The 26,758-nt window shown below is 32.6% G+C and overlaps 1 protein-coding gene across 3 annotated transcripts; it reads left to right on the top strand.

Moving 5' to 3' along the window:
• Positions 1-131: 131 nt before the first annotated feature.
• fes (FES proto-oncogene, tyrosine kinase) lies at positions 132-26,758 on the top strand. Of its 3 annotated transcripts, none has more exons than XM_073837371.1 (20): positions 132-327; positions 1,271-1,353; positions 1,441-1,677; positions 2,115-2,288; positions 4,985-5,081; positions 8,719-8,902; positions 9,248-9,385; positions 10,226-10,345; positions 11,824-11,946; positions 13,752-13,941; positions 17,112-17,192; positions 17,299-17,508; positions 17,610-17,732; positions 19,750-19,803; positions 19,926-20,044; positions 20,134-20,228; positions 22,394-22,517; positions 22,991-23,148; positions 24,865-24,996; positions 25,087-26,758. In XM_073837371.1, the coding sequence occupies exons 3-20, from the start codon at positions 1,453-1,455 to the stop codon at positions 25,218-25,220; spliced, it is 2,481 nt and encodes an 826-aa protein (XP_073693472.1). In that variant the 5' UTR covers positions 132-327; positions 1,271-1,353; positions 1,441-1,452; the 3' UTR covers positions 25,221-26,758. The 3 variants fall into 3 exon arrangements, with proteins under 3 accessions (XP_073693472.1, XP_073693470.1, XP_073693471.1); XM_073837369.1 differs by having other exon boundaries at positions 17,109-17,192; XM_073837370.1 differs by having other exon boundaries at positions 1,271-1,357; positions 17,109-17,192.

Below are 26,758 nucleotides of genomic sequence, written 5' to 3'. Positions count from 1 at the left end.
AATGTATAAGTAAATTTATTAGCAGAACGGGTTACTTATATAATATCTTAGTGTATATGAGGTGTTGTCGTGTATTAGCGGTTTAATCCTGTTGAATGCAGTGAGTCTGCGTCCTGTCTGCCGGACTGTCTTCCTGGTTTCAGCTCTAGAGCCGCTGCTGTCATCACAAGAGCTGTTCTCTCGCCCTGCTTGTCTCACCGTGTCCAGTATTTACAGTTTCGACGCGCATTTTTCTTCTCATGGCTTCGTTATAATGGAGAATTACGTGCTTCGGTCGCCCTGACAGGTAACGTTACAGTACGTTTCGCTCCGCCAGACAAATCTGAGGTAAGAATTTACACAATTTCACGTCTCGAAAATGAAATATTTCTCGCTCTGGTGTTACACAGTCGATCTATTTAAGAATGTCTGGTTGTTTGGTTTATTTAAGAATATAATTAATCATTATAAGATAATAATGATGTTGTTGTTGTAACCACTGTCTGACATAATAGAAACCCTCGGTGACGTCACGACGCCATCTCCTTCAGACAATTAACAATTCATTTATTAACTGTTATTAAACAGTTTAAACGTTTGGATTGCTTTTTAGAATCAATGTCTTTATTCATTTTTTTTTTTTTTAATGTCACCGTGTTATAAATGTAATGGCTAAATACAGTAGCTACTCAAACAACGGGATGTGAGAAAATAATATTTCATATTGAAAACAATATGAGCTACTTTTTGATTAACAAATAAAATGGTAAAGCGCACTAGATCTTTATGTAAAGTTTCTTAGATATACTTAAGTTTACATCTCACCCTTTTGTGAATTTATAGCTTGTTTGTACCTAATAATAAAAAGTAACTATCTTATATGTACTTAATAGCTAGTTAGTTCAAGTATAGTGGGCAATAACTGCAGAAATGGAAATAATTCTGTGTTTTAGAACACTATTTTGTTCGCTGCTTAACACAAAGTAGATTTTATGCTTGGTAAATCAATAACTTTTTGGCATTTCAGAATATTTCCTTATGACTGAGCTGTTCTCTATTAAATAACCTTTCACATTTGTTATGCCGTTGCAATATGGGAAGTGGTCGGTATAGACAACATCCCTTTCGTGTCCTAAATTGCCTGTGAGGAAATGAAAGTTTCTGAAAACTCCCACGTTTATTGCAATCTTTTTTGCAACGGGCACGCAAAAGCCTTCAATGATGTGATGAAATGCACATTTTAAGCATTTTAGATGTTTAGAAGTGTATAATATTCTTCCTCTTTCTGTAGATCTTGGTTTGTGGTGTTTCTCATTGACCTGACTAGCAAGCATCTTTGACCAACACACTGCTTCTGACACATAAACACAGAGTGTAGGTAAAGTTTGACTGTTAGTTCTAATTTTTTGACTACATGGTGACTGCTAAAAACATTTTGACACATATTGTATTGTGTTGTAGCGTGCTGCAGTTATGGGTTTCGCGGAAGACCTGTGGTGCCCTCAGGGTCACGCCGCCTTGATGAAACTACAAGACTCTGAGCTGCGTTTGATGGAGGTTATGAAGAAATGGATGACGCAGAGGGCCAAGAGCGATCGCGAGTTCTCCGTGCAGCTGCATCAGATGTCAGCCATTGTCGAGAAGCTGGAAGGATCTCAGCCTGGAGGAGGTCTCGACTACATCAGCCAGTTCAATAAGGTTGGAAGTGTCTCCTTAGCGAGTATAACGTTTCAGAAGCTTGTATTTGGAATTTCCCATGATTGATTTCAGTTTTTATTGGGGATTTTACTGCATTTACTGTGGATGAAATATGTTAAAACGCTCTGTGCTAAGTCTGACTGCTTACTTTCCACATGATGTTAATAGTTAAAGGCATAGAAAGTGCCCTGTCTCTGGTTTTGGAAATTGCACTGTAATAATCCAAAAGCTTCTGCCAATAGCCCTCAGGCTTTCTCTGATATTCTTCTGCTGACTTTCCAACTGTTTAGACTCTACAACAATGCTAAAACCACAAATTGAGCATATGGCATGAACAGACCTAAATTGCGTTTTTTTTTTAATTGTTGCTTTCACTTGAGCGATGCATGCACATTTTCAATGACACCCCCTAAAACTTAATTTTCTCACTCTCATAGTCGTGGAATGTGCTGGTCAGTCAGACAGAGAGCCTCAGTCGTATCATGCGCAAACACTCAGAAGATCTGATGGTGGGACCCCTCAGCAAACTCACCCTCCTCATCCGGGACAAGCAGCAACTGAGGAAAACCTATGGGGAGCAGTGGAACCTACTCAATCAGGAACTGTGCAGGGTCAGCGCCACACGCACATCACTCTTGCAAAATTACGGTTACACATTACACTCTTAACAATAAAGGTTTTTTACTGGCATCTCTGGTTCGATGAGGGACCATTAACATCCATGAAATCTTTTTATCGTGCAAAAGGTTCATTGGATTATAAACATTGGATTATAAAATGCTCTTCACACTAAGAAAAAGGTTCTTTTAAAGGGATAGTTCACCCAAAAATGAAAATTGTATGTTTATCTGCTTACCCCCATGGCATCCAAGATGTAGGTGACTTTGTTTCTTCAGTAGAACACTAACGAAGATTTTTACCTCAAAGCGTTGCAGTCTGTTAGTCATATAATGGCAGTGAATGGGCACCAAACCTTTAAAAGTAAAAAAAAACATGCACAGATTATCCAATTTAAACCCTGCGGCTCGTGACGATACAGTGATGTTCTAAGACACGAAACAATCGTTTTTTGCGAGAAACTGAACAGTATTTATATCATTTTTTACCTTTGATACACAGCAATGTACAACTGCCCTGAGCTTGTGCTCACTTTACCTGTGTACGCGCTCTGGCGTAGTATATGCAAACGCAGGAGGGGGAAATCGGTGAAAAGTCAACAGTCCCTGGTGAGTTTGTGCAAGCAAACGTAATCTTTTAGCTTTAAATTGGTTTGAACAATCAGTAAAAAATGATATAAATACTGTTCAGTTTCTCACAAAAAACGATCGTTTCATGTCTTAGGACATTAATGTATCGTCAAAAAAGCCGCAGAGTTTAAACTGGATTTGTCTGTGCATGTTTGTTGTTGGTGCCCATTCACTGCCATTATATGACTAACAGACTGCAACGGTTTGAGTTAAAAATCTTCGTTTGTGTTCCACTGAAGAAACAAAGTCACCTACATCTTGGATGCCCTGGGGGTAAGCAGATAAACATCCAATTTTCATTTTTGATGTGTTTTTCTTTGGAATCTCTGTGGAAAAAACCCTTTTGGAACTTTATTTTTAAGAGTGTATCTCAAACTGAAGGTCTTTTGACACACTACAAAACAGACTTGTTTACCATGAAAATTTAAATATATAACATCTGGAATGTGAGGGTGCAAAAAAATCTAAATACTGAGAAAATCGTTGTCGAAATGAAGGTCTTAGCAATGCATATTACTGATCAAAAATTAAGTTTTGAGAAATGTATGGTAGGAAATTTACAAAATATCTTAATAGAACATGATCTTTACATTTTTGGCATAAAAGAAAAATCAGTAATCTTGACTCATACAATACATATACCCTTGTTACTTAAGACTGGTTTTGTGGTCCAGGGACACACATACGTACATACAGTATATACACTACCATTCGAGTTGTGATGTGGTAGAAGATAGTTAGTCACAATGCTGAGAGCCGCTAATATTAGGTTAGACATTAAAAGGGGAAATGTGTGTGAATCATGAAGTATGAATATATTAGAATTCATTTACCTGGTTTCCAAAACATGTGTTTTTATTTCCATATACTCTTCTGTTTAGAAGTTTGAGGTTTCCTGTTTACATTTTAAAAATGCATGTCAAGACTGCATTTATTCGATCAAAAAATACATTAAAAATAGTAATATTATGAAATATTGTAAGAAAATTTAAACTAACTGCTTTGTATTTGAATATATTTTAAACTGTAATTTATTCCTGTGAATTTGCAGCATAGTTACTCCATGATCCTTCAGAAATCATTCTAATATGCTGATTTGCTGTCTAAGGCATTATTATCAATGTTAAAAAGTTTTTTTGAGGAAACCGTGATAAAATTATACAAAAACATTCAGGATTCTTTGATAAATATAAAGTTCAGAGTTTAAAACAACAATAATTCGAAATAGAAATCTACGCCCTTACATTACTCAGATATACTCACATTGTCATCTATAAGAATATCTATAATTGTTTTAGATTTGGCTTTGTGCATGGCATGTTTGATGACTGTCATCATCTAATATTAGGTAGAGGAAGTGTAAGTGGTCAGCCATCGAGCAGCTGTACTTTTTGTGCGTAATTTATTTGTTTAATAAATTTAGCAGTGGTTTTCGCAATGCCACTCCCTGCTGAGGCTAATTTTGACTGAATCTCTTTGAGTATGAAGTTATACACTAACAAACAGTCAAAATAGAAAAATACCTCTCTAGTGCAGTTTCTAGTGAATTGTATCATTTATATCAACAACAAAACTCTGTGTGTCTGTGAGTTTGTTGATAGTAGAAGATGCAGTTGAAACTTTGTTTGCTTCAGGAACAAGAATTTATATCAGATATTAAGTGGCAATCCAACATGATCATTTTATTTCACAGTCAGTAGTTTTGTCAGGCAGCCTGTCAATGTTGATCCCAATATAGCTTGAATTTTTGCCTGATTTGGCTTCTACTCGGTAATGCATGAATTTGCACCAAAATACAATAGTTTGAATGCACAGCCTGCATTCACAGATATAGGAAGTTTCCATTACTTATGTATAGCCTGGAGGTTTATAAAAACTATTATTAACTTCCACATATTCCTCATATCTAAAGCACACTAGTACCATGTTGACCTTATTGTCGACAATAAGTTTTTACTCCTTTTTGTTTTGTGCTTTTGATTGTACATGACACATGGGACTCATTTTGATGCACCAACCTGGATTTTGATTGGTTTTTTTGTCCTGTTGTGGAAGGTTAGGTCACCCAAACAGAGCTGGACCGGCTCAAGTCCAATTACAGACAGCTAGTGCGGGACGCGACCCAGGCTAAAAGAAAATTCCAGGAAGCAAGCAAAGGTAAGATGCCTCACTGCTGCCTAGTTCTCTAAAAAGCTTGGCCACTTTCCTTTCACTTTGACTGTGAATTGTGTACTTTGTGCTTTACAGATGCACATACAATAAGAAGAACTGTTTAATGTTAAACACTGAACTGTGTTGTGATATTATGTGTAAACAATGCATTTGGCTGCTTGGCCAAGAGTAGAAAAACCTGTCTTTGACCAAGACAAGTGTTTCTCTGTCACTAAGATGTAACAAAGTTTCCCCTTACAGAGGAAACAAGTGAGACTAAATGTGGTTTCTCCACTGACCATAGTGTGAATGCTCAGCAGAGCTCTTTTTGTAGCACTTAGATGGGCCAACAGTAAATATAGTATTCATACAGTACACAGACAACAGATATGAAAAGTAAATTACAGATACTGCATTATTTGCTCTATGGAAAGCATTACTAAAATGAGCTTCAGTGTACTGCAGTTGATACAATTTTATCACACTTTGATAAGATAAGCAAAGTGTTTTATAGCCTTCATAGCACTCGGCAGATGTATGGGGGTGTTCAGTGGTTTGGTGCTTGCGGATTTAAATTTAAATGAGCAAATATAGCATTTGAGAACTACACTATTGTTCAAAACTTTTGAGGTCAGTGAGATGGTTTTTATGCACAGTAAAAACAGTAACTGAAATGGTTTTCTGTTTTAACATGTTTAAAAAGTAATTCCTGTGATGACAAAGCTGAATTTTTGTTACATCATTGCTCACATTGTTTCACATAATGCTTCAGAAATCATTCTGTTATGCTGATTTGCTGCTCAAAACATTATTGTTGAAAACAGTTCTCTTTAATGAATATAACATTCAAAAGAACAGCATTTACTCAAAATCGACGTCTTTTGTAACCTTATAAATGTCTTTATTGTCACTTTTGACACTTTTGTCAATTGAATACATCCTTGCATAATAAAAGCATTAATTTCTTTCAAGAATCTTATTGACCCCAAATTGTAGTGTGAGTATTTTATGATTTCATAGCAATGATATATTTTGTTGAAAGCCAAAACAAAATAAACAGAGAACTGACTTGAACATGAAACAACTCACCAAATGGTAGGTTACGCAGCAACAAAGCTAGATAAAGGCAATGTAAACATGAGAGGTGTATATATACACATAAGGACTAAGGCCTATGAACAATCGGACAATAAACCAATGACCAACCAGAACAGAGAAACACATGACCTGAACAACCAATCAGAACATGACATATGGACAAGGGTCCATGCACATGGCAAGATCACAAGAGAAGCAACAGAAAAAAACAGGAACCAAGTTTGTAAAATAAAAGACATGGATAACATTAACTGAACAAAATATAACACTAAATCCACTCAAAACCCAACATGAAGCAAAAATTCCAGTAGAGTAATAGAGTAGAGGGAGATCATGGGCGAGGGATGGTGGGCCAGGACTGTAAAGTGCGCACAATGGCACACCATTGTGGCACAATGGTGGACCTGGACTGTGAAGCAGAGACGGGCCTGGACTGTGGAGTATGACTGTGCCATGGGGCAACCATGAAGGATCAGGGAACCAGGGTGGAGCTGGAGACCAACAAGGGAAAGCAGAAAACCAGCAGAGCAGAGTAGACTGAAGACTCCCAGAGATTAGGAAGCCATGGTGGACCAGAGACATGAACGGCCCACCTGGCCATGACAGCGCAGACAGAGGGTTCAGAGACAGTCTCTGTGGCCGTGACAGGACAGTTAGGGTTTGTGAACTGCCTCCACGGCCGTGACCTGAAGCACAAAGTCCTTGAATGGTCTCTGTGGTTCTAACATGGTAGACAGAGAGTTTGTTAGTGGCCTCATTGGTGTGACATGAGGCAAAGAGTCAGTCCTTGAACAGACTCCAGAGGAGCTGTAGTGGTTGCCCCACCTCTGGAGGAGCTGATCTCGCAGACTTGGGAAACACCCAGACTTGGACTTGGGTCCCCGAAATTGGACTTGAAAAAAATCAGTGTCATGGTTGATGAATTCATTGTGGAGTCTAGCTCCTTTTCCACTTGAGCTTTCAAAACTAACTCTAGAGACTTGAATGGCTCTGAGGTGAGGAGACTACAATGGCCGGAGACTCCCCCTAGGCGTGTAATGGCACCTGTGATGGCTGGAAACCAGGGTTGGGGCCATTCATGAATTGAATTGAGAATGCATGGTAAATTCCCATTCACTTCCTGGAATGGAATTGGAATTGGAATTGCATGCAGCTGACAGGAAATGGAATTGGAATTGAATTGGAATGTCAGGAAACAGAATTGAAATCAAATAAATTCCAATAAATTCCACTTGAGTTGCTAAATAAAATAATTTGACTTGATTTGCTTAATAGTTTATAGTACATTAAATACTGTAAATCACATAAACAACAAACATATAAAAGAAATACAAAGTAGTATGTTAAGCATGATCATTTCACATGCCAAATTTCAGGAAATGCTGATAATTCGATGCAATAAAAAGTGAATGAAATACATGAATGAACATGACTCATTTTTTTGTGAGTTGAGACATATATTATGTGGTAATCATATATTGAATGTATAGTACATCCACAAACTTATCACCACTGTCATTCAATTATTAATTCATAATGTACAGTTCTCATTTTTATTTACCTGCATTTGATCAACTCTATTTCATTCATTACTTGGTATTTGTAAAGCATCATAAATAAAGTTCAAATGTATGTCTCTAAATGCAATCACAAATAAATGCTCAGAAACAGCAGTAATGGAATTTCCCTGAATTGAATTCTACTTCCTGTAATTCCAATTCAATTCCAACTCTGTTTCCTGTAATTGTTGTTGAATTCCACTTCCAATTCAATTTCCTTCTTTGAATTGGAATTATTGAGTTCATTCCTGCTGGAAACATTGGTATGGTGGGCTTGAGGGCTGGAGACTCTGCCGCAGCATCCGTGGTGTGACAAGGCTCTGACGTGGCAGCCAGTGCGTGACAAGGCTCTAGAGCGGTGGCCATGACATTATAGGGCTCTGGCATGGCAGCCATGACGTGGAAAGGAGAGGCTCTGACGTGGCAGCCATGAAATTGAGAGGCTCTGGCGTGAAAGGTGCAGCTTTGGCTTGGCGCCACGATGTGGAAATACTCTGGCTTGATGGTCATTGGTATGGAGGTGACAACATTAAGAAATGTTGACTTCACACCCCTGACGTGACAAGGCCTTGGTGTGGCGGCCATTGTGGCTAAAGACATGGTGGGGACTTTGGGTTTGCAGGGCCCCTTATCTGCATAGCCATAGCCCAGTCAGGGGTTGAATGCTGCATTAAACAAGATGACACCATCCCTCCTCCCTGTGTTCACGTTTAACAGTCTCGCTTTTTGTAACATCCAGTCAACTAAAAGCAAGTTGGCTGAACCCATATGCAGTTTATGAAGAAACACAATGTAAACAGAGGCATTAACATGAAACAACTCACAAACAGTAGGTTATGTAGAACAAAGAGAATGGAAACTTGAGGGCTATATAAACAGAGGTGATATATGTCTATTTATAGGGTTGCATAGCCTCTTGTACCTGATACACAGTTGTACCTTTGGCTTATATGTTCATGTGTGTTTTTGGATGTTCTTTTGCACAGACAAAGAACGTGAGAAAGCAAAGGAGCGCTACATCAAAACCACTCTGAAACTGCACGAGCACCACAATGAATATGTGCTATCGGTGAAGGCTGCACAGGTGCATCATCAACTCCACTACGGCCAAAGCCAGCCGGCACTACTGGGAGCCCTGCAGACGCTGCAGGAGGAAATGGTGCTTATCCTGTGAGTCACTAATAATGCTTAGATTCTTACTGCCATTCGATTTTATTTCTGTTTTTGATGAAAGTGGATCTCAACGGTAGCATCAAATTGAATTTGACTGTTTCTTAATTGTTCTTATTGCTAGGCAGTTGCTAGATGATTACTTACTGGCCTAAGTACTCTAAGTGCAACTTTCTCTACAGTTACTTCTGCTTTTTTGAATGGACGATGTGTCATCCAGTTCACTTTCAACATGCATTGTACATAGACATTACTTATACAGTTACAGTTAGCAAAAATAGGAAGTAGGTTTGCTGTGTCTTGTGTGTGATAACACACATAACTGGTGTAACATTGTTTTCTTAGGAAGGAGATTCTGCAGGAGTATTTCGATCTGTCTAGCCTGCTTCATGATGAAGTGGTCAGTGTTCACACTGAAATGGCTAATGCCCTGAAAGCCATCCAGCCACAAAAAGAGTATGAGAACTTCATTCAGCAGAACAGGTATATAACTCTCCCTTTTTGTTCCCAGTTTTTGTTGAATGCAATGGAATCCCAAACCAGAGAAACAAAGGATGTTTGCTGCTTGTGCATGAGCTGCTGCATGAACGGTTGCAACAAATGACATAAAATAATTATATAAATAATTATAAATATTTAAAATATACAGTTGAGGTCAAAAGTTGACAAACACCTTGCAGAATTTGCGAAATGGTAATTATTTTACCAAAATGCATGTTATTTTGTATTTAGTACTGACCTGAATGAGATATTTCATGCAAAAGATATTTTCATGTAGCCAACAACAGAAAATCATAGTTGAATACATACACTTGATTCTTAAAACTGTGTCACTACCTGAATGATCCACAGCTGTGTTTTTTTTGTTTAGTGATAGTTGTTCATTGTAGTCCCTTGTTTGTCCTGAACAGTTAAACTGCCTGCTGTTCTTCAGAAAAATCCTTCAGATCCCACCAACTCTTTTCAGCATTTTTGTGTATTTGAACCCTTTCCAACAATGACTGTATGATTTTGAGATCTATATTTTCACATTAAGGACAACTGAGGGACTTTTTTGAACAGAATAAAAATGTGTACATTTTTCTTATTTTGCCTAAATATTATATTTTTTCATTTAGTACTGCCCTTCAGGAGCTACAGAAGACACTTACATGTTTTCCAGAATACAAAATAAGTTAAATTTACCTTAATCTTCAAATTAAAAAGTTTTCACCCCCCTTAATGCATCGTGTTTCCTTCTGAAGCATCAGTGAGCGTTTGAAACCTTCTGTAAACCTTGTTGCTTGAAAAAAGTCACAATTGTACTTGTATGTGTATGTGCAGGTCGAGAGGAGAGATTCCCGCATGTGTGGAGTTTGACAGCAGTATGTTGGAGGATGCTGAAGGTCTGAAACCTGAAGATCTGCAGCTCAATGAGCTCACAGTAGAGGGAATCCAGCATCGGTGAGTTTCTTCTTCTTCTTTCTGCAATGCACTGTACAGTATAGTGGGCATAAGTGAAAGCAAAAGTGCCATAGAAAGGTAGAAGTGAAATCATAACCCTCGGGAGCTTGTTATTGCTTCTGAAACCATCATATGAACATTAATTTTTTTTTAGAGGGTAGGGAATGAGTATTTTTCCATAGCCTATTTGCTTTTTATTTAATTATTTGTTTTTGTTGTTTTTGTGTGTGTGTTAGCCGTAAGGCATCGTCTTGAGCTAATTAGGAACCAGATAATTATTTTTTTCAATTACTTACAAACTAAAATGAATTCTCTAAGCAAAACATCCCAACCCATTATGCTGTTTTCTACAACAAAAAGTTTTCAAAAGCTGTAAACACTTTTTACACAAGCTGCAAAATGTGTGAGCATTTTTTTACACATACACTTAACACATATTTAATAACTATTATGTTACATATACGCTAACATTCAAATGTCAGGTGTCTTTTTAAAGGAATTAGTACTTTCATTCAACAAGGATGCATTCAATTGATCAAAAGTGACAATAAAAACTTTACATTCTTACTGCAAACTCTTATTTCAAATAAATTATGTTCTGCTGAACCGTTTCAACAAAAATATTTTTCAGCACATTTGTTTTTAACATAGTTTTTAACATATGTGACCCTGGACCACAAAACCAGTCATAAGGTAAAATTTTACAAAACTGAGATATATACATCATATGAAAGCTCAATAAATAAGCTTTCTATTGATATATGGTTTGTTAGGATAGGACAATATTTGATCGAGATACATCTATTTGAAAATCTGGAATCTAAGGGTGCAAAAAAATCTAAATACTGAGAAAATCACCTTTAAAGTTGTCCAAATTAAGTTCTTAACAATGCATATTACTAATCAAAAATTACATTTTGATAGGTTTACAGTAGGAATTTTACAAAAAATCTTCATGGAACATGATCTTTACTTAATATCCTAATGATTTTTGACATAAAAGAAAAATCAATAATTTTGACCCATACAATGTATTTTTGGCTATTGCTACAAATATACCCCAGCGGTTTTGTGGTCCAGGGTCACATATTAGGATGATTTCTGACAAAATCATCTGACACTGAAGACTGGAGTAAAGATGCTGAAAATTCACCTTTGCATCACAGAAATAAGTTACATTTTAAAATATATTGATATAGAAAACTGTTATCTTAAATTCTAATAATATTTTACAATATTACTGTTTTTGCTGCATTTTCGATCAAATAAATGCAGCCTTAGTGAACATAAGTGACTCAAAAACATTAAAATTTGATTAAAATATAGTGTACAGTATATGCAAATACACTGGGAAAATTTGTAAGCAAATATGATTCACACACACATATTTCCTCACATAATTTGTGTTTCTGGCCATCGTCTATTTTATCACCACGGTGTTTGCACTCTCATGGCTTCTCATTTTTCTCTTCTCCAAGGCTCACTGCTGTGGAGGAGGAGCTCCTGGATCTTGCTAGTACTCTTGGTTCTCAGCAGGCCACCATCAACCAGCTGGAGCTGGATCTGCAGAATGAGGAGGGCTCTGCAAACACGGGCCAGAGGTGAGCCTGTCAACTCTTCTTACACGACTCAACCCCAGAGAATGAAAAACTGTATTTACCTTGGCATAGTTGAATAATAACGGTTCTTTACATGGACATGACATACCGTGAGTCTTAATCACCATTGTTTCCTCCTCCTTATATAAATCTGGTGTTTGCAAAAAACACTGAAATGAGGCCAATTGTAACATTACACAGACTATTACATAATAATCAGGATCGTTAATATTTACACCCCCCACATTTGCATAGCTGAATCATCAGAAGTTCTGCAGGTAGGCTATTGTGAAAAAACAAAGCGAGTACAATAGCAAAAATGCCAGATCACGGGAATAAATGTTACGTTCCAGGTTGTGCAGGAGATGTCAAGTGCAGGGATGGGTTGGTGCCTGTATTTAGAAACGTGTTCTAATAAAATAGGGCAAGCCACTAAAGTGAAACAGTTAGCTTCTTGTTAGCGGTTGCCTGTTACATTGCAGTACATCAAATTTCACTTACCACATAAACAGAGTAAGGATGATGGTGAATGATTTGCAGATCCTGATCACTGCTGACAGCATCTAAACTTGTCAAATGTGCTAAATACTGCCGCTGTAGTATAACGTTACATATATATAACATTTCATTTAGCAAATGCTTCCAAAGCCACAATTCACTTCTGCCATCATGTGTAATATCAAATGGCCATTACAGTAGAAACAGAAATTAAAAGTGTGTTTTGATATGCGGCTAAGACATGAATTCAAGATTTATATATATTAATACTGCATAACGCCCTGGGTCTTGTGACTCTTTGGAATACTTCATTCTGATTGGTTAAGAAGCATTCTGCATGTAATGTTTTTTTTTTTAATGTTTCAAATTTATGTAACAAATTAGAAACAAAATTATAGTCTCAAAATATATTTTTAGAAACAGGTCTTGCAAAAAAGTGAATAGGCACTTACTTTTATGCCTTTAGAAAGACTGGACAAATTTACATGTTGAAAATACAAAGTTTTTCTGAACTTTCTAGTCTTCAAAAAAAAAAAAACTTTAAAAAAATCTACTCTGTTTTCAACATAATTATAATAATAATAATATTTTTTTTTTTTAACAAATCAGAATTAAATTTGAATGATTTCTAAAGGATCATGTGACATTGAAGACTGGAGTAATGATGCTGAAAATTTAGCTTTGACCCCAGCAATAAATTACATTTTAAAATACCTTTAAATAGAAAACGGTTATTTTAAATAGTAAAAATATTTCAAAATTTTACTGTTATACTTTGAATCAAATAAATGCAGGCTTGGTAAGCAGAAAAGACATCTTAAAAAAAACACACAAAAAAATCTTACTGTTTAAAAACTTTTGACTGGTAGTGTAGGTTATCGACCAACTAACATGATCTTTATAAAAATAGTTACAAAATCACAAAATACATTTACTTACACAAATTGGAATATCAAATATTTCACAATCTAGTTAATAAAATGAAAATCATCAGTTTTATAAGGCAGCAGTTTCTGTTTAAAATGTAGGTAGCTGGCTTTTAAACCTAAAATAAGTTTACTACTCAAATGTTACAAAATAAATGTTTGTTACAAAATATAACCAAAGAAAGATAGACTACTCCTAAAATAACCAGAATTGAAAATAATAATTTTTATGAAATTTTTGTGGAGGCATAGCCAAATACTAAGTTTTACAATCTGAATTCAATCAAATCATTTTGAATAAATGGGAACATTCAGATTACACTGAATTCTTACCACTGTTTACATGAATGTGAGCTTTTTCTCCTCATTTTTTTTTTTTTTTAGGGTGTATCAGTTCAGCAAGCGTAATGCTCTTGAAGACAGCAGACAGCAGGTTGTTCTGTCCATGGTGGCTCGAGCTCGTCTGGAGGCCCAGCGGAGGCTTCTGGCTGATAAACTTCAGTCTCTAGGCAATAAGGAAGTTCCACCTATAGGACTAGATGATGATCGGATATCTATCAACTCCAGCACATCAGTGAGTCCACTCTCATCTCATTAAATCTCTCCCGAGAGCTTCAGTTGCTCATACACCTGCTTTGTGTTCTTCAGTTGTACTTGACTTGGTCTGTAAGGTTTTAGGATAGCTTAGACTAAACCTGGGATTTTCCATTCTTCAAAACAAGCTAAATCTATCCAGCTGTACTATATAAACTACATATCTGACTTTTAAAACATGTTTACTGGCAGGTTGATAGAGTAAAAAATACACATATACACATATACAAAATTCTTAAATCAAGAAGGATTTTCTAGACAAATATTTTTTTTGTTCTCAGAAAAAACAAGTCAAAATTAATTATAATTAATTATTATTTTTGCTTAGAACAAGCAAAATAATCTGCCACTGGAGTAAGCAAAAAATCTTATTTCAAACAAAGCAGATTGGCAGATTATTTTGCTTGTTTCAAGCAAAAACTTACTTAATTTTGACTTGGTTTTTTTTTCCTGAAAAAAAGACAATAATTTTTACTCGTCTAGTAAATCCTGATTTAAGAACTTTTAGACTAAATGAAAATATCTAGATTTTATACCATGTTAAAATGGCAGGATTTCCTTTTATATTTATACTTATTTTTGCAAATAGTGGCATTAATCTGCACCTCAATATTGTATTACATTATAAAACAGCATGCAATAATAACTTAAATTGTAAATTATCATTTTAATTCAAATTATTAAATAAATGCCACCTTATTGGGACAATATAAGCCCTCCCTAAACCTATACTTTATTTTCAACTTTAGATTATTTCCTTCATTTTTATTGAAAATAAATGCCTTTCTAATGTGATTTATGATCTGAATTGATTTGGGCTATTTGCACTTAGTGTAAAATAGACACTCCGAAAAGATAATGAGGATCGATTTTTGTTATCTTTCGAAATAAAGGTTCATTGTTATGGTGTATGAAAATATACTGTAACTTTCAAAACTTCCTCTTCAGTGAAAAGAGACTATTTTTTTTTTTAAACAAATCAGCAGCTTTATGACATCAAACAGATGAATACTGTAAATCAACACATGACCGTAAACCCTAGAGGAACTCATGGTAACAGTAAAATAAGTGGACTGTAAATAAAATGAAATGGCCCCTGAAAAGAAGTCGCTTCTTCAATGCAGCGTCATAAAGAGATGTAATGTAAAAGTATCTACGCCAGTCATGCTGTTACATTGATTTTGAAATATGAGAATTACACAACCTTGTTGACTCTGAACTACCAGGACTCACTCGCATGCTGGTGGTTGACCTTTCTGAATATGTTTGTTTCTCAAACATGCATCACAAGACTGAGACATGATTTCACTGTAAATCATTTGTAGGCAGTTTGTTTAGCCAATCTCCTAGTTTAACTGTACGTTTACCAAACAGATATGTGAATTTCTTTCATTTCAAGTACAAAAGTGTTTATTGTCATTGTAAAAAGCATGAAAACTTCAGAAGCATTAGTAAAATATATAAATACATACTTCAGGGGTGCGTTAATATAAAAATAACAGGCCTAATGCAAACGTGACCCTGGACCACAAAACCAGTCTTAAGTAGCACAGGTATGTTTGTAGCAATAGCCGAAAATAAATTGTATGGGTCAAAATTATACATTTTTCTTTTTATGCCTGAAATCATTAGGATATTAAATAAAGATCATGTTCCATTTTCCAAGATATTTTGTAAATTTTCCTACCATAAATATATCAAAACTTTATTTGGACAACTTTAAAGTCGATTTTCTCAATATTTTTATTTAAATTTTTTTCGCACCCTCAGATTTCAGATTTTCAATTATTCAGCTTTCAGATGAATCTCAGTTCTGAATAATTGACCCTTATGACCAGGGTTATTGTTGTATAAAATATAATATAATATAATAATATAATATTCTCTATTTTGTTAGTTAGTTACTTGAAGGTTGGGTTATTAGCATTGTAAAAACATAAAGACTTTAGAAGCATTTATAAAATATATACAATAAAATATGTGACCCTGGACCACAAAACCAGTCATAAGGTTAAATTTTACAAAACTGAGATATATACATCATATGAAAGCTCAATAAATAAGCTTTCTATTGATGTATAGTTTGTTAGGATAGGACAATATTTGGCTGAGATACATCTATTTGAAAATCAGGAATCTGAGGGTGCAAAAAAATCAAAATACTGAGAAAATCACCTTTAAAGTTGTCCAAATTAAGTTCTTAACAATGCATATTACGAATCAAAAATTACATTTTGATAGGTTTACAGTAGGAATTTTACAAAAAATCTTAATGTAACATGATCTTTACTTAATTTCCTAATGATTTTTGACATAAAAGAAAAATCAATAATTTTGACCCATACAATGTATTTTTGGCTATTGCTACAAATATACCCCAGCGACTTAAGACTGGTTTTGTGGTCCAGGGTCACATATATATAATGAAATGTGTATGTATATACATACATTAGGGTCCATTAATATAGAAATAACAGATTCAGTACAAATAACAGCTTAATAATAATAATATAATATAATATAATATAATAATACTCTCATATTTAATGATTTGCAAAAAGAAATGTATATTCCTATATTATATATATTTATTAATGCTTCTAAAGTGTTCACATTTTTACAACATATAGTGTGTGGGTGTGTGTGTGTGTGTGTGTGTGTGTGTGTGTGTGGGTGTATATAAGTAATAGATCCAGTACAAACAGCTTTTTAATATAATATAATATAATAATTTTCCATATTTATTGATTTGCAAAAACTAATATTATTAAGTGTACAATAAGGTTCATTGTCTCAAAACATGAACAGTTAAGAAGCAAAAATAAATAAATATATATACACCATATACTGTATATACCTAATATAAAAATAATAGGTCCAATACAAAGCAACATAATATAATATAATATAATGTAATATAATGTAATATAATATAATATAATATAATACATTTTTTCAAAAACAAATGAAATTATTTGTACAGAGAAATTAAATAAAAAGCTATATTCATTATTAAAAACTAAATAAAATAAGAATCTATTTTGGTCTTGTACAAACATAATACAATTGTAACATGATGGAGTGCATTACGAAAGTTTTTAGAGTTTTACTTGTCATGCTGTTTTGTTATTCATTGTTACTTTCTAGCAGGAGCGCGACAAAGAACATAAGCACCTCAACATGGATGTAATCGTGAGCCATCTCAGCAGCTTGTTCAAGCCTAAGTATACGGTTAGTGTTTTTTAGTGTCTTCCTCTCTCACGTCCCCCCACTCTCTGCTCATTGCTGTATGTGCAACTTGTTCCTGTAGAGTAGTGTGTTTTATACATCTCACCAGGTTCCCCCCGCCCTGGCTCCAGTGCCAGAGTTGGACAAGCCCTTGACCCAGCAGAGCTGGTATCACGGTGCCATCCCCCGCATTGAGGTGCAGGAACTGCTGAAGAATGATGGCGACTTCCTGGTGCGAGAGAGCCAGGGGAAACAAGAATATGTGCTGTCTGTGCATTGGGGCGGCCAGTGCCGGCACTTCCTCATTCAGAGTACAGACGTGAGTGTGTTTTATAGGTTATTTTTTGCTAGTATGTGATGTATGCAGTGATACATTTATTTGATTAAAGCCATTATGTGAATGTTTATGTGTGTGTTTAGGGTGTGTATCGTCTTGACGGTGAAGGCTTCGGCAGTGTACCTCTGCTAATAAAGCACCTCATCAGCTCTCATCAAACCGTCACAAAAAGGACAGACATTGTGCTGAAGAGGCCTGTCCTTAAGGTTTATTTCTGTTTCCAAATCAGTCTCATGATAACTATATAGAAAACTAATACAATGTTCATTATTTTACCAAAATAAAAGGGATCATACAAAATGCATGTTATTTTTTTATTTAGCACTGACCTAAATGAGATATTTCACATAAAAGACAATTACATATAGTCCACAAGAGAATATAAATATGACCCCGTTCAAAAGTTTACATACATCTGATTCTTAATACTGTGTTGTTACCTGAATGATCCACAGCTGTGCTTTTTTTGTTTATTGATAGTTGTTCATGAGTCCCTTGTTTTCTTGAACAGTTCAACTGCCCGCTGTTCTTCAGAAAAATCCTTCAGGTCTCACAAATTCTTTGGTTTTTCAGCATGTTTGTGTATTTGAACCCTTTCCAACAATGACTGTATGATTTTGAGATCCATCTTTTCAAACTGAGGACAACTGAGGGACTCAGAAAGCTATTACAGAAAGTTCAAACGCTCACTGATGATTCAGAAAGAAAAACGATTCATTAAGAGAAACTTTTGAACAGAATGAGAATGTGTACATTTGTCTTATTTTGCCTAAATATCATATTTCTTTCATTTACTGCTGCCCTTCAGAAGCTACAGAAGATACTTACATGTTTTCCAGAAGACAAAATAAGTTAAATTTATTCTGATCTTCAAATTCAAAAAGTTTTCACCCCCGGCTCTGAATGCATTAAATACACAAAAATGCTGAAAAACCAAAGAATCTGTGGGATTTTAAGGATTTTTCATTTCTTCCTCTGAATAAAAAAAAAAAAAAAGCAACTTTTTATCTCACAATTCTGACTTATTTCTTGTAATTGCGAGTTTACATCTCACAATTCTGACTTTTTTTCTCAAAACTATGTGATAAAAACTAAAAATTCTGACTTTTTGTTCTCAGAATTGAGATATAAACTCACAATTACGAGTAATAAAGTCAGAATTGCAAGTTATAAACTCACAATACTGACTTTTCTCTCAGAATTGCGAGTTTATGTCTCACACTTGTGACTTTTTTTCTCAGAACTGCGAGTTCATGTCTCACACTTGTGACTTTTTTTCTCAGAACTGCGAGTTAAGTCAGAATTGTGATATAAACTCGCAATTCTGAGAACATAGTCTATTTTTCCCTCCAAATTGGACTTTATAAATCACAATTTTGTTTTTATATCTCAAACTTTTGAGAAGAAAAAGTCAGAATTGTGAGATATAAACTCACAATTAGGAGAAAAAAGAAGTGCAAGATACAAACTCGCAGAAATACGTTATTTCTCGCAATTTATTATTTATATAGCGCAATTCTGAGAAAAAAAGTCAGAATTGTGAGTTTGTATTTCGCACTTATGACTTTATAACTCGCAATTGTGAGTTTATATCTCAAAATTGTGAGACGAAAGTCGCAATAACCTTTTTTTAATTGTTTATTCAGTGGCGGAAATGGGTTCTGATGTATGTATTTTTTTTTTAATTCTTTACAGTTCCCCTAGAAAAAGTTCATAAAGGGAACTCTTTTAAAGGGAAATTAATGGAAAACTTTTCTTTTTTCACAAATGAATCATTTTGCCACAATAAATGTTCTACAGTACTGATAGGGAAATTTATATTGATCAAAACTATTAAATGCATAATATTTGATCATTTTTAACAGTATTAGTACTCTCTTGGCCAAATAAGAAAAGTGTTAGCTTAAAAGTAAATATACTATTAAAATATTCAATTTTACTAAAATATTAATTTAATAAATTACAACAATAACAGTAAGAATTAATGATTTTTTTTATTATTTAAATTCTTTATAGAATTATTGAATTGTTGACTTATCTCCAAAAATAAAGGGCAAAAGGACTATTTAACCTTTTTGTACATATTTGTGTTTCTATTAAAAAAAAAATCTGTATTTATGAGATATGTAATACTAAATCAGTTAAGCACTGTTGTGATTGTGTTTCATCATAATAATGATCAGTACTTGCATAGACTAATTCATTTTGTGGGGTGTATTTTAGGATAAGTGGGTGTTGGAACATGATGATGTAATCCTTGGACAGAGCATTGGCCGGGTAGGATGTCTATCTTCTGTGTTATATAAAAAGACTGATCAAAGATAAGGATTATAAATAACTCATCAAGCCAGTTTTTTTTGTTCATAATGTTGCTCATTGTAATGTTTGGATGTTATCAGGGCAACTTTGGTGAGGTGTTCAGTGGACGCCTGCGTTCAGACAATACTCCAGTCGCAGTGAAAGCCTGCAGAGAGAATCTGCCCGCAGAACACAAGAACAAGTTCCTAATGGAGGCCAGGTTTGTACAGACACTTAATAACACACATTCTGCTTATAGGCTCACATTGCAATCTCATTTAACTAAGCATCTGTCCATTTCTATTACAGGATCCTAAAGCAGTATGACCATCCAAACATAGTGAAGCTAATCGGCGTCTGCACACAAAAACAGCCAATATATATCCTCATGGAGCTGGTGCAAGGTACATCTAAGCTTGAATAAAAAATCATTTTATTGAACTGTGCACCTAAAAATAACAAATCTGACATATACAGCAGTTCATTTCAAACCTGTATTTATTTTGTTTTCATGAAACACAAAAGATGAAACCCAACAGTGTTATTTAAATTACAAATCTCCAAAAATGCCAAAAAAGCAAGCATAAACAAGCATATTTTTATTTAATCTTTTTATAAATAATCAATTACCTAGAATATGTCAAAGGAAATATTTATATTTATTTAATTACTTAGTTATTCATTTAATAAATAAGTGTACTATTTAAATAATAATAAATCTGATGAATAATATAATAAAATATTTCATAATTATGAATCTCCAGAAATTACAGAAAAGCACAATGATCCATTATTTATTTATAAATAATCATTCACCTAGAATTGTCACAAAGGAAAATAAAATTCAGTAAGTAATTCATTTAATAAATAAGTATTAATATTAAAATAATAATACATTAAAATTTATAATAAATAATTAATACATATTTATTTAATACATGTTTTATTATTAAATGATGACATAATAAAATATTTCATAATTATAAATCTCCAAAAATGAACTCCATAAACCACTTGATACATATGATAGATTTGCTTGACAAGCATATGTAGAAATAATGACAGAATAATTATTATAATTATTATTTTTATTATATTTATTTATAAATAACCATTTATCTAGAATTTTTTTCTCAAAGGAAGTATATAATCAGTTAGTTAGTTGTTCATTTAATAAATAAGTATTAATATTAAAATAATGATACATTAAAATATAAAACATAAATATTTTATTAAATTATTAAATAATAAAATATTTCATGATTATGAATCTCCAAAAATGACCAAAAAACACCATAAACCACTTGATCCATATGATTTATTGTAGAAAATCATAAGGGGAAATATGACAATAATAATAATAATAATAATAAATGTTATTATATTGTATTTATTTGTGAATAATCATTTGTCTAGAATTTAGTCTCTCTTATTTATTTAGTTATTCATTTAATAAAAAGTGTGCTATTACAATAATAATACATTATTCAAATGATGAAATGATAAAATATTTCATAATTTTGGATCTCCAAAAATGACAAAAAAGCACCAAAAACCACTTGATCCATACGATAGATTTGCTAGACAAGCATATGTAGAAAATCATGAGGTGAAATGACAGAATTATAATAATAATAATTTATCTAGAATTTTGTCACAAAGGAAATACTTATTTAGTTAATTATTCATTTAATAAATGATAAGTATAATATTAAAATAATAATACAGTTTTTTAAATTATATACATTTAAAAAAAGACAAAAAACATCATAAACTGCTTGATCCATATGATAGATTTGCTTTTTATCATGAGGTGAAATAATGACAGAATTATAATAATAATTATTATTATTAATTAGTTATTATAATTATTATTATTTAACCATTTACCTAGAGTTTTGTCACAAAGGAAATATTTAAGTATTTAGTTGGTTTATTAGTTAGTTATTCATTTGATAAATCAGTGTAATTATTATTATTATTGTTGTTGTTATTATTACTTTGTCATTATTTCACCTTATGATTTTATTTAAAAATAATTTATCTAGAATTTTGTCTGAAAGGAAATATTATTTAATTATTAAGTTAATTATGCATTTAATAAGTGTAATATTAAAATAATAATACATTATTAAAACCATGAGTTGAAATAATTACAGTATAATAATAATAATAATAATAATAATAATAATAATAATAATTTGTATTCTTATTATGTATTTATTTATAAATAATCATTTACCTAGAATTTTTTCACAAAGGAAATATTATTTACACAATATATTTTTATAAATTACCTCTTCATTTAACAATTAAGTATAATATTGAACTAATATCACATTAATAAAAGTGTGATAATAATTTAACTATAAAATATTCACAGAAAAACGTTATTTATTTATTTCCTTTCTTAGAAAAGTCTAATAAAGGAGCCGTTTAGTACTTTTATTAATATTATTTGTTTTATTATTTTTGTTGAATTAAGTAATTTAATGAATGATTATAATCTATTCTTTTAAAATGTTCATGCTGCAAATACAAGTGTTTTGATGGTTTATTCTGCTGGCAGGAGGGGACTTTCTAACCTTTCTGCGCACCGAGGGCCACAACCTGAAGACTAAGATGTTGATCAAGATGGCAGAGAATGTGGCGTCTGGTATGGCGTACCTGGAAAACAAGAAGTGCATTCATCGGTGAGTGGTTGACCATTAAATAAAGACAGAAAGACTATCAAATCTAGCGATACATGGCATTTGATCTTAGGATCAATGCTGAGAAACCAAAGTGGGTCCATAAAGCTCTAGCAGACCTCATAAAGAGCTCACAGCTGGTTTTTATTGAATCTAATAAGTAGACTCTAGGTATTTGACTATTATGGTTAAGTCTTTTTACCAGCGGTTTTCGAGCAATGCCCGATGGGAAGATTTTGGGATAATGAGCTGAGAGGAAATGAAACCTCACTGCTCCATCTGATAGTAGCTGTTTCCCTCATGCTTCAGTGTCTCTTGAGAGGATTGAGTTCTTATAGAGCCAGTGCACTCACTCTGTCATTCCTAGACTTGTTTTTGTTTGCTTGTGTGTTTTATATTTGTTTTTCTCTGCATTTACCTTTATTTCAGAGCGGCCTACAATAAATCTCTGTAATTGTCCCTGTCTCTGTCTCTAGAGATCTGGCTGCACGTAACTGTCTGGTAGGAGAGGAGAGCGTGGTGAAGATCAGTGATTTCGGCATGTCTCGTGAGGAGCAGGATGGTGTTTATTCTGCTACAGGAGGAATGAAGCAGATCCCAGTCAAATGGACGGCACCAGAGGCCCTCAATTATGGTAATACTCCACTAAGGATTCCTAAACGTGTTTTTTTTTTTTTCTCAGATAAACCGCTTAGGCTTAAAATATTTACTTGCATCCCCTAAAAAGTTAATATTGGTGTATCTAAAAACATACTAACAAAAAGATAGATTTACTTCCATGTGGATAATGGTCACTACTTTTGATGAAGTAAATCTATCTTTTTGTTAGTATGTTTTTTTTTATTCATATTGTTCTTATCTTAAAATTATGGTTAAGATATTTATATTATTGTTTATTAATAATAATAATAATTTACTGTTGTAAATGAAAAATTTCTATATTTGATATTTATAGGCCTTATATTTTTATTTTACACTATTATTTATATTATATATAATTATTAGTATTATAGTAATATTGAAATATTATTCAACATTTGATTACAATTAAAACATGTATTATTGTTGTTTTTATTATATGGGTTAAATATATTATTATTTAATAATAATATTATAAAAATAGCATTATTGTTTTAACTATATAAAAATTAAGATATAATGTTTGACTGTTGTAACTTTTGTAACAATTTTCCTGTGAATTACGATTATTATTTATTTTTATTATTATTAAATGCAACTTAAATAGTTAATATAAGTTATTCAATTATTAACACATGTAACACATTAATTAATACAATTAATACATAATATTTAAAGTATTATTATTATGTATAATTATTATTCAAATATTTAAATATTATTAACAATTATTGTATTTGATTACAAATAAAACATTTATTGTTGTTGTTATGAGTTATAAAAACTCTTATATTTGCTAATTATAGGCCTATTTTTTATTTTACACTGAAAGTTACAGTACTTATATTGTTATTATTAAATACAACTTAAATTATTTATTTAATTTTAAAAAAAATTGAAAAAAAGTTGTTATTAAATAAAACAGCAATAATTATTATTATTACTAATATTAGAATTATTTCAAATATTGAAATATTATTAAACATTTCATTAAAAAAAATAAAATATTTATTATTGTTGTTTATATGAGTTAGATATTTATATTATTTATTATTAGTATTACAAAAATGGCATTATTTTACTAATGTGAATTTAAATGTTTTTATATAATAATAACAATTATTATTATTGTTATTGTCATTATTATTATACATAAATTAAATAAAATTAATTAGAAAATTAAGTTATTATTAGGTTATTAAATTAAACATTATTATTTCAAATATTGAAATATTATTCAACTTTTGATAACAAATTAAGCATTTGTTGTTTTTAGAGCATTATTGTTTTAACGAAAGAAAAATGTAATTAACTAAATTAATTATTGCAGTCTTGAATTTCAAATATAAATCTTTTTCGAGCTTTTATTTTTGGCAGAATGCTGGCGAAATGCTGTAATTTTCTGCTTGCTTAATTTAATCATAGTGTTTAATTTGATAGTCACACTAAGCTATAATAAAATGTTATAATTATGCACCCATTTTTTACATTCGATTTAATTATTAGTGTTTCATTGACTTACAACCTGCATTTCCCTCATGAACCCCCATTTGGAAACCCTGTACTAGACAAGTCTGACAATGTATCAATCCTTTAAACAAGAACTAAATCAGAAATGAGACTGTATGTATTTCAAACTAGCCAGCACTGTGTCTGACTGCTCATGACTGAGGGTTTTGTGTCTCAATGCTTCCCTCTGCTGCTCCATTAGGGCGATACACCACAGAGAGTGATGTGTGGAGTTTCGGAGTACTGCTGTGGGAGACATTCTCCAGAGGAGTCACACCCTATACCATACCACATAACATGACTAACCAACAGACCAGAGACGAGGTGGAGAAAGGTACTTCACATACATAAAACTACAGAGGTTTATTCCCTGTTTGCCAAGCAAGTGTTGTTTATAAAGCTTTTAATTATTTTTTATCTTTAGGATATCGTATGCCAGCCCCAAATAACTGTCCAGATGAAATCTACGCCATCATGGGTCAGTGCTGGCAGTACGATCCAAGAAGTCGACCCTCGTTTCGCAAACTAAAAGCAGATCTGTACGCTTTATGCCAGTAAAACACACACATCCTCACATTCACAGTGCAGCTTGTCTTATGTTGAGGCCAAAGATTAATTTTTTTATTTGTGTGCCAACAGTTGTAAAAAGCAAATCTGCATATGCAATAAAGCACACCATCGGTGCCTTATGGCAGAATACTGTTAATAAAAGTAGATTATAATTAAGAATATTTGATTTTATATACAGTACCAGTCAAAAGTTCTTTAATTTAAAAGAAGTCTCTTCTGCGCACGAAGCCTGCATTTATGTGATTCATTTGAAAATACAGCAAAAGCAGTAATATTGTGAAATATTTTTACTATTTAAAATAACTGCTTCCTTTTTAAATATATTTTAAAATGTAATTTATTTCTGTGATCAAAGCTGCATTTTCAGCATCATTACTCCAGTCTTCAGTGTCACATGATTCTTCAGAAATCATTCTAATTTGTTGATTTGCTGTTCAAGAATAATAATCATAGTACAGTTAAAACATTTGGGATTCTTTGATGAATAGAAAGATCCAAAGATCATCATTTATATGAAAAAAAGCTTTTGTAACATCATACACTATACTGTTCAAAAGCTTGGAGTCTGTATAATTTTTGGGGAGAAAGAAATTGTAAAAAAATAATATTTAGCTTGGATGCTTTAAATTGATTAAATAATGATAAAGACATTTATAATGCTGCAAAAGATTTCTATTTCAAATAAATGCTGTTTTTTACCTTTCTTTTCATCAAGAAACCTGAAAAATATATACTCAGCTGTTTTCAGCATAATAATGAGCATTTGAGCAGCAAATCAGATTATTACAATAATTTCTGAAGGATCATGTGATACTGAAGACTGGAGTAATGATGCTAAAAATTAGCTTTGAAATCACAGGAATAAATTACATTTTAAAATGTATTTAAATAGAAAACAGTTATTTTAAAGAGTAAAAAATCTTTAAAAATTTGGTGAGCAGAAAAGACTTCTTTAAAAGCATTTAACCTTTCAAAAACGTTTGACTGGAAGTGTACATATTGAATGCAATGCAACGTGGTCTCCCACATGGTTTTATTTGTGACATTGTGATGTTTAAATAATGAATAAATTATTTTTTGCAAATGACACATATGATCGCATGAACAGTTACTGTCTGTACAGTTACTGTTTATAGTATGAAAACACTGTAAATAAATTGAATAATAGTTATTAATAATAACTTTTATTTAGCAAGGACATTTAAATTAATCAAAAAAGTCACCACAAAGTCATTTATAATGTTACAAAAGATTTAGACTTAAATGATGATCTTTCACAAAAACATGAAGCAGCACAACTGTTTTCAATACTGATAGTAATCATAAATGTTTTTTGAACAGCAAATCAGCATATTAGAATAATTTCTGAAGGACACTAAAGACTGGAGTAATGATGCTGAAAATGTAGCTTTGCATCACAGGAATAAATTACATTTTAAAATACATTCAAATAGAAAACAGTCATTTTAAATTGTATTGAGATGGTCATAAGATGTTAAAAACAAACTGAACCAAACCCAAACATT

The sequence above is a fragment of the Garra rufa genome, chromosome 3, assembly GCF_049309525.1.
Source record: "Garra rufa chromosome 3, GarRuf1.0, whole genome shotgun sequence".
Lineage (NCBI taxonomy): Eukaryota > Metazoa > Chordata > Actinopteri > Cypriniformes > Cyprinidae > Garra > Garra rufa.
The sequence above is the reverse complement of the archived record's forward strand: the minus strand, read 5'-3'. Positions and strand labels throughout refer to the sequence as shown.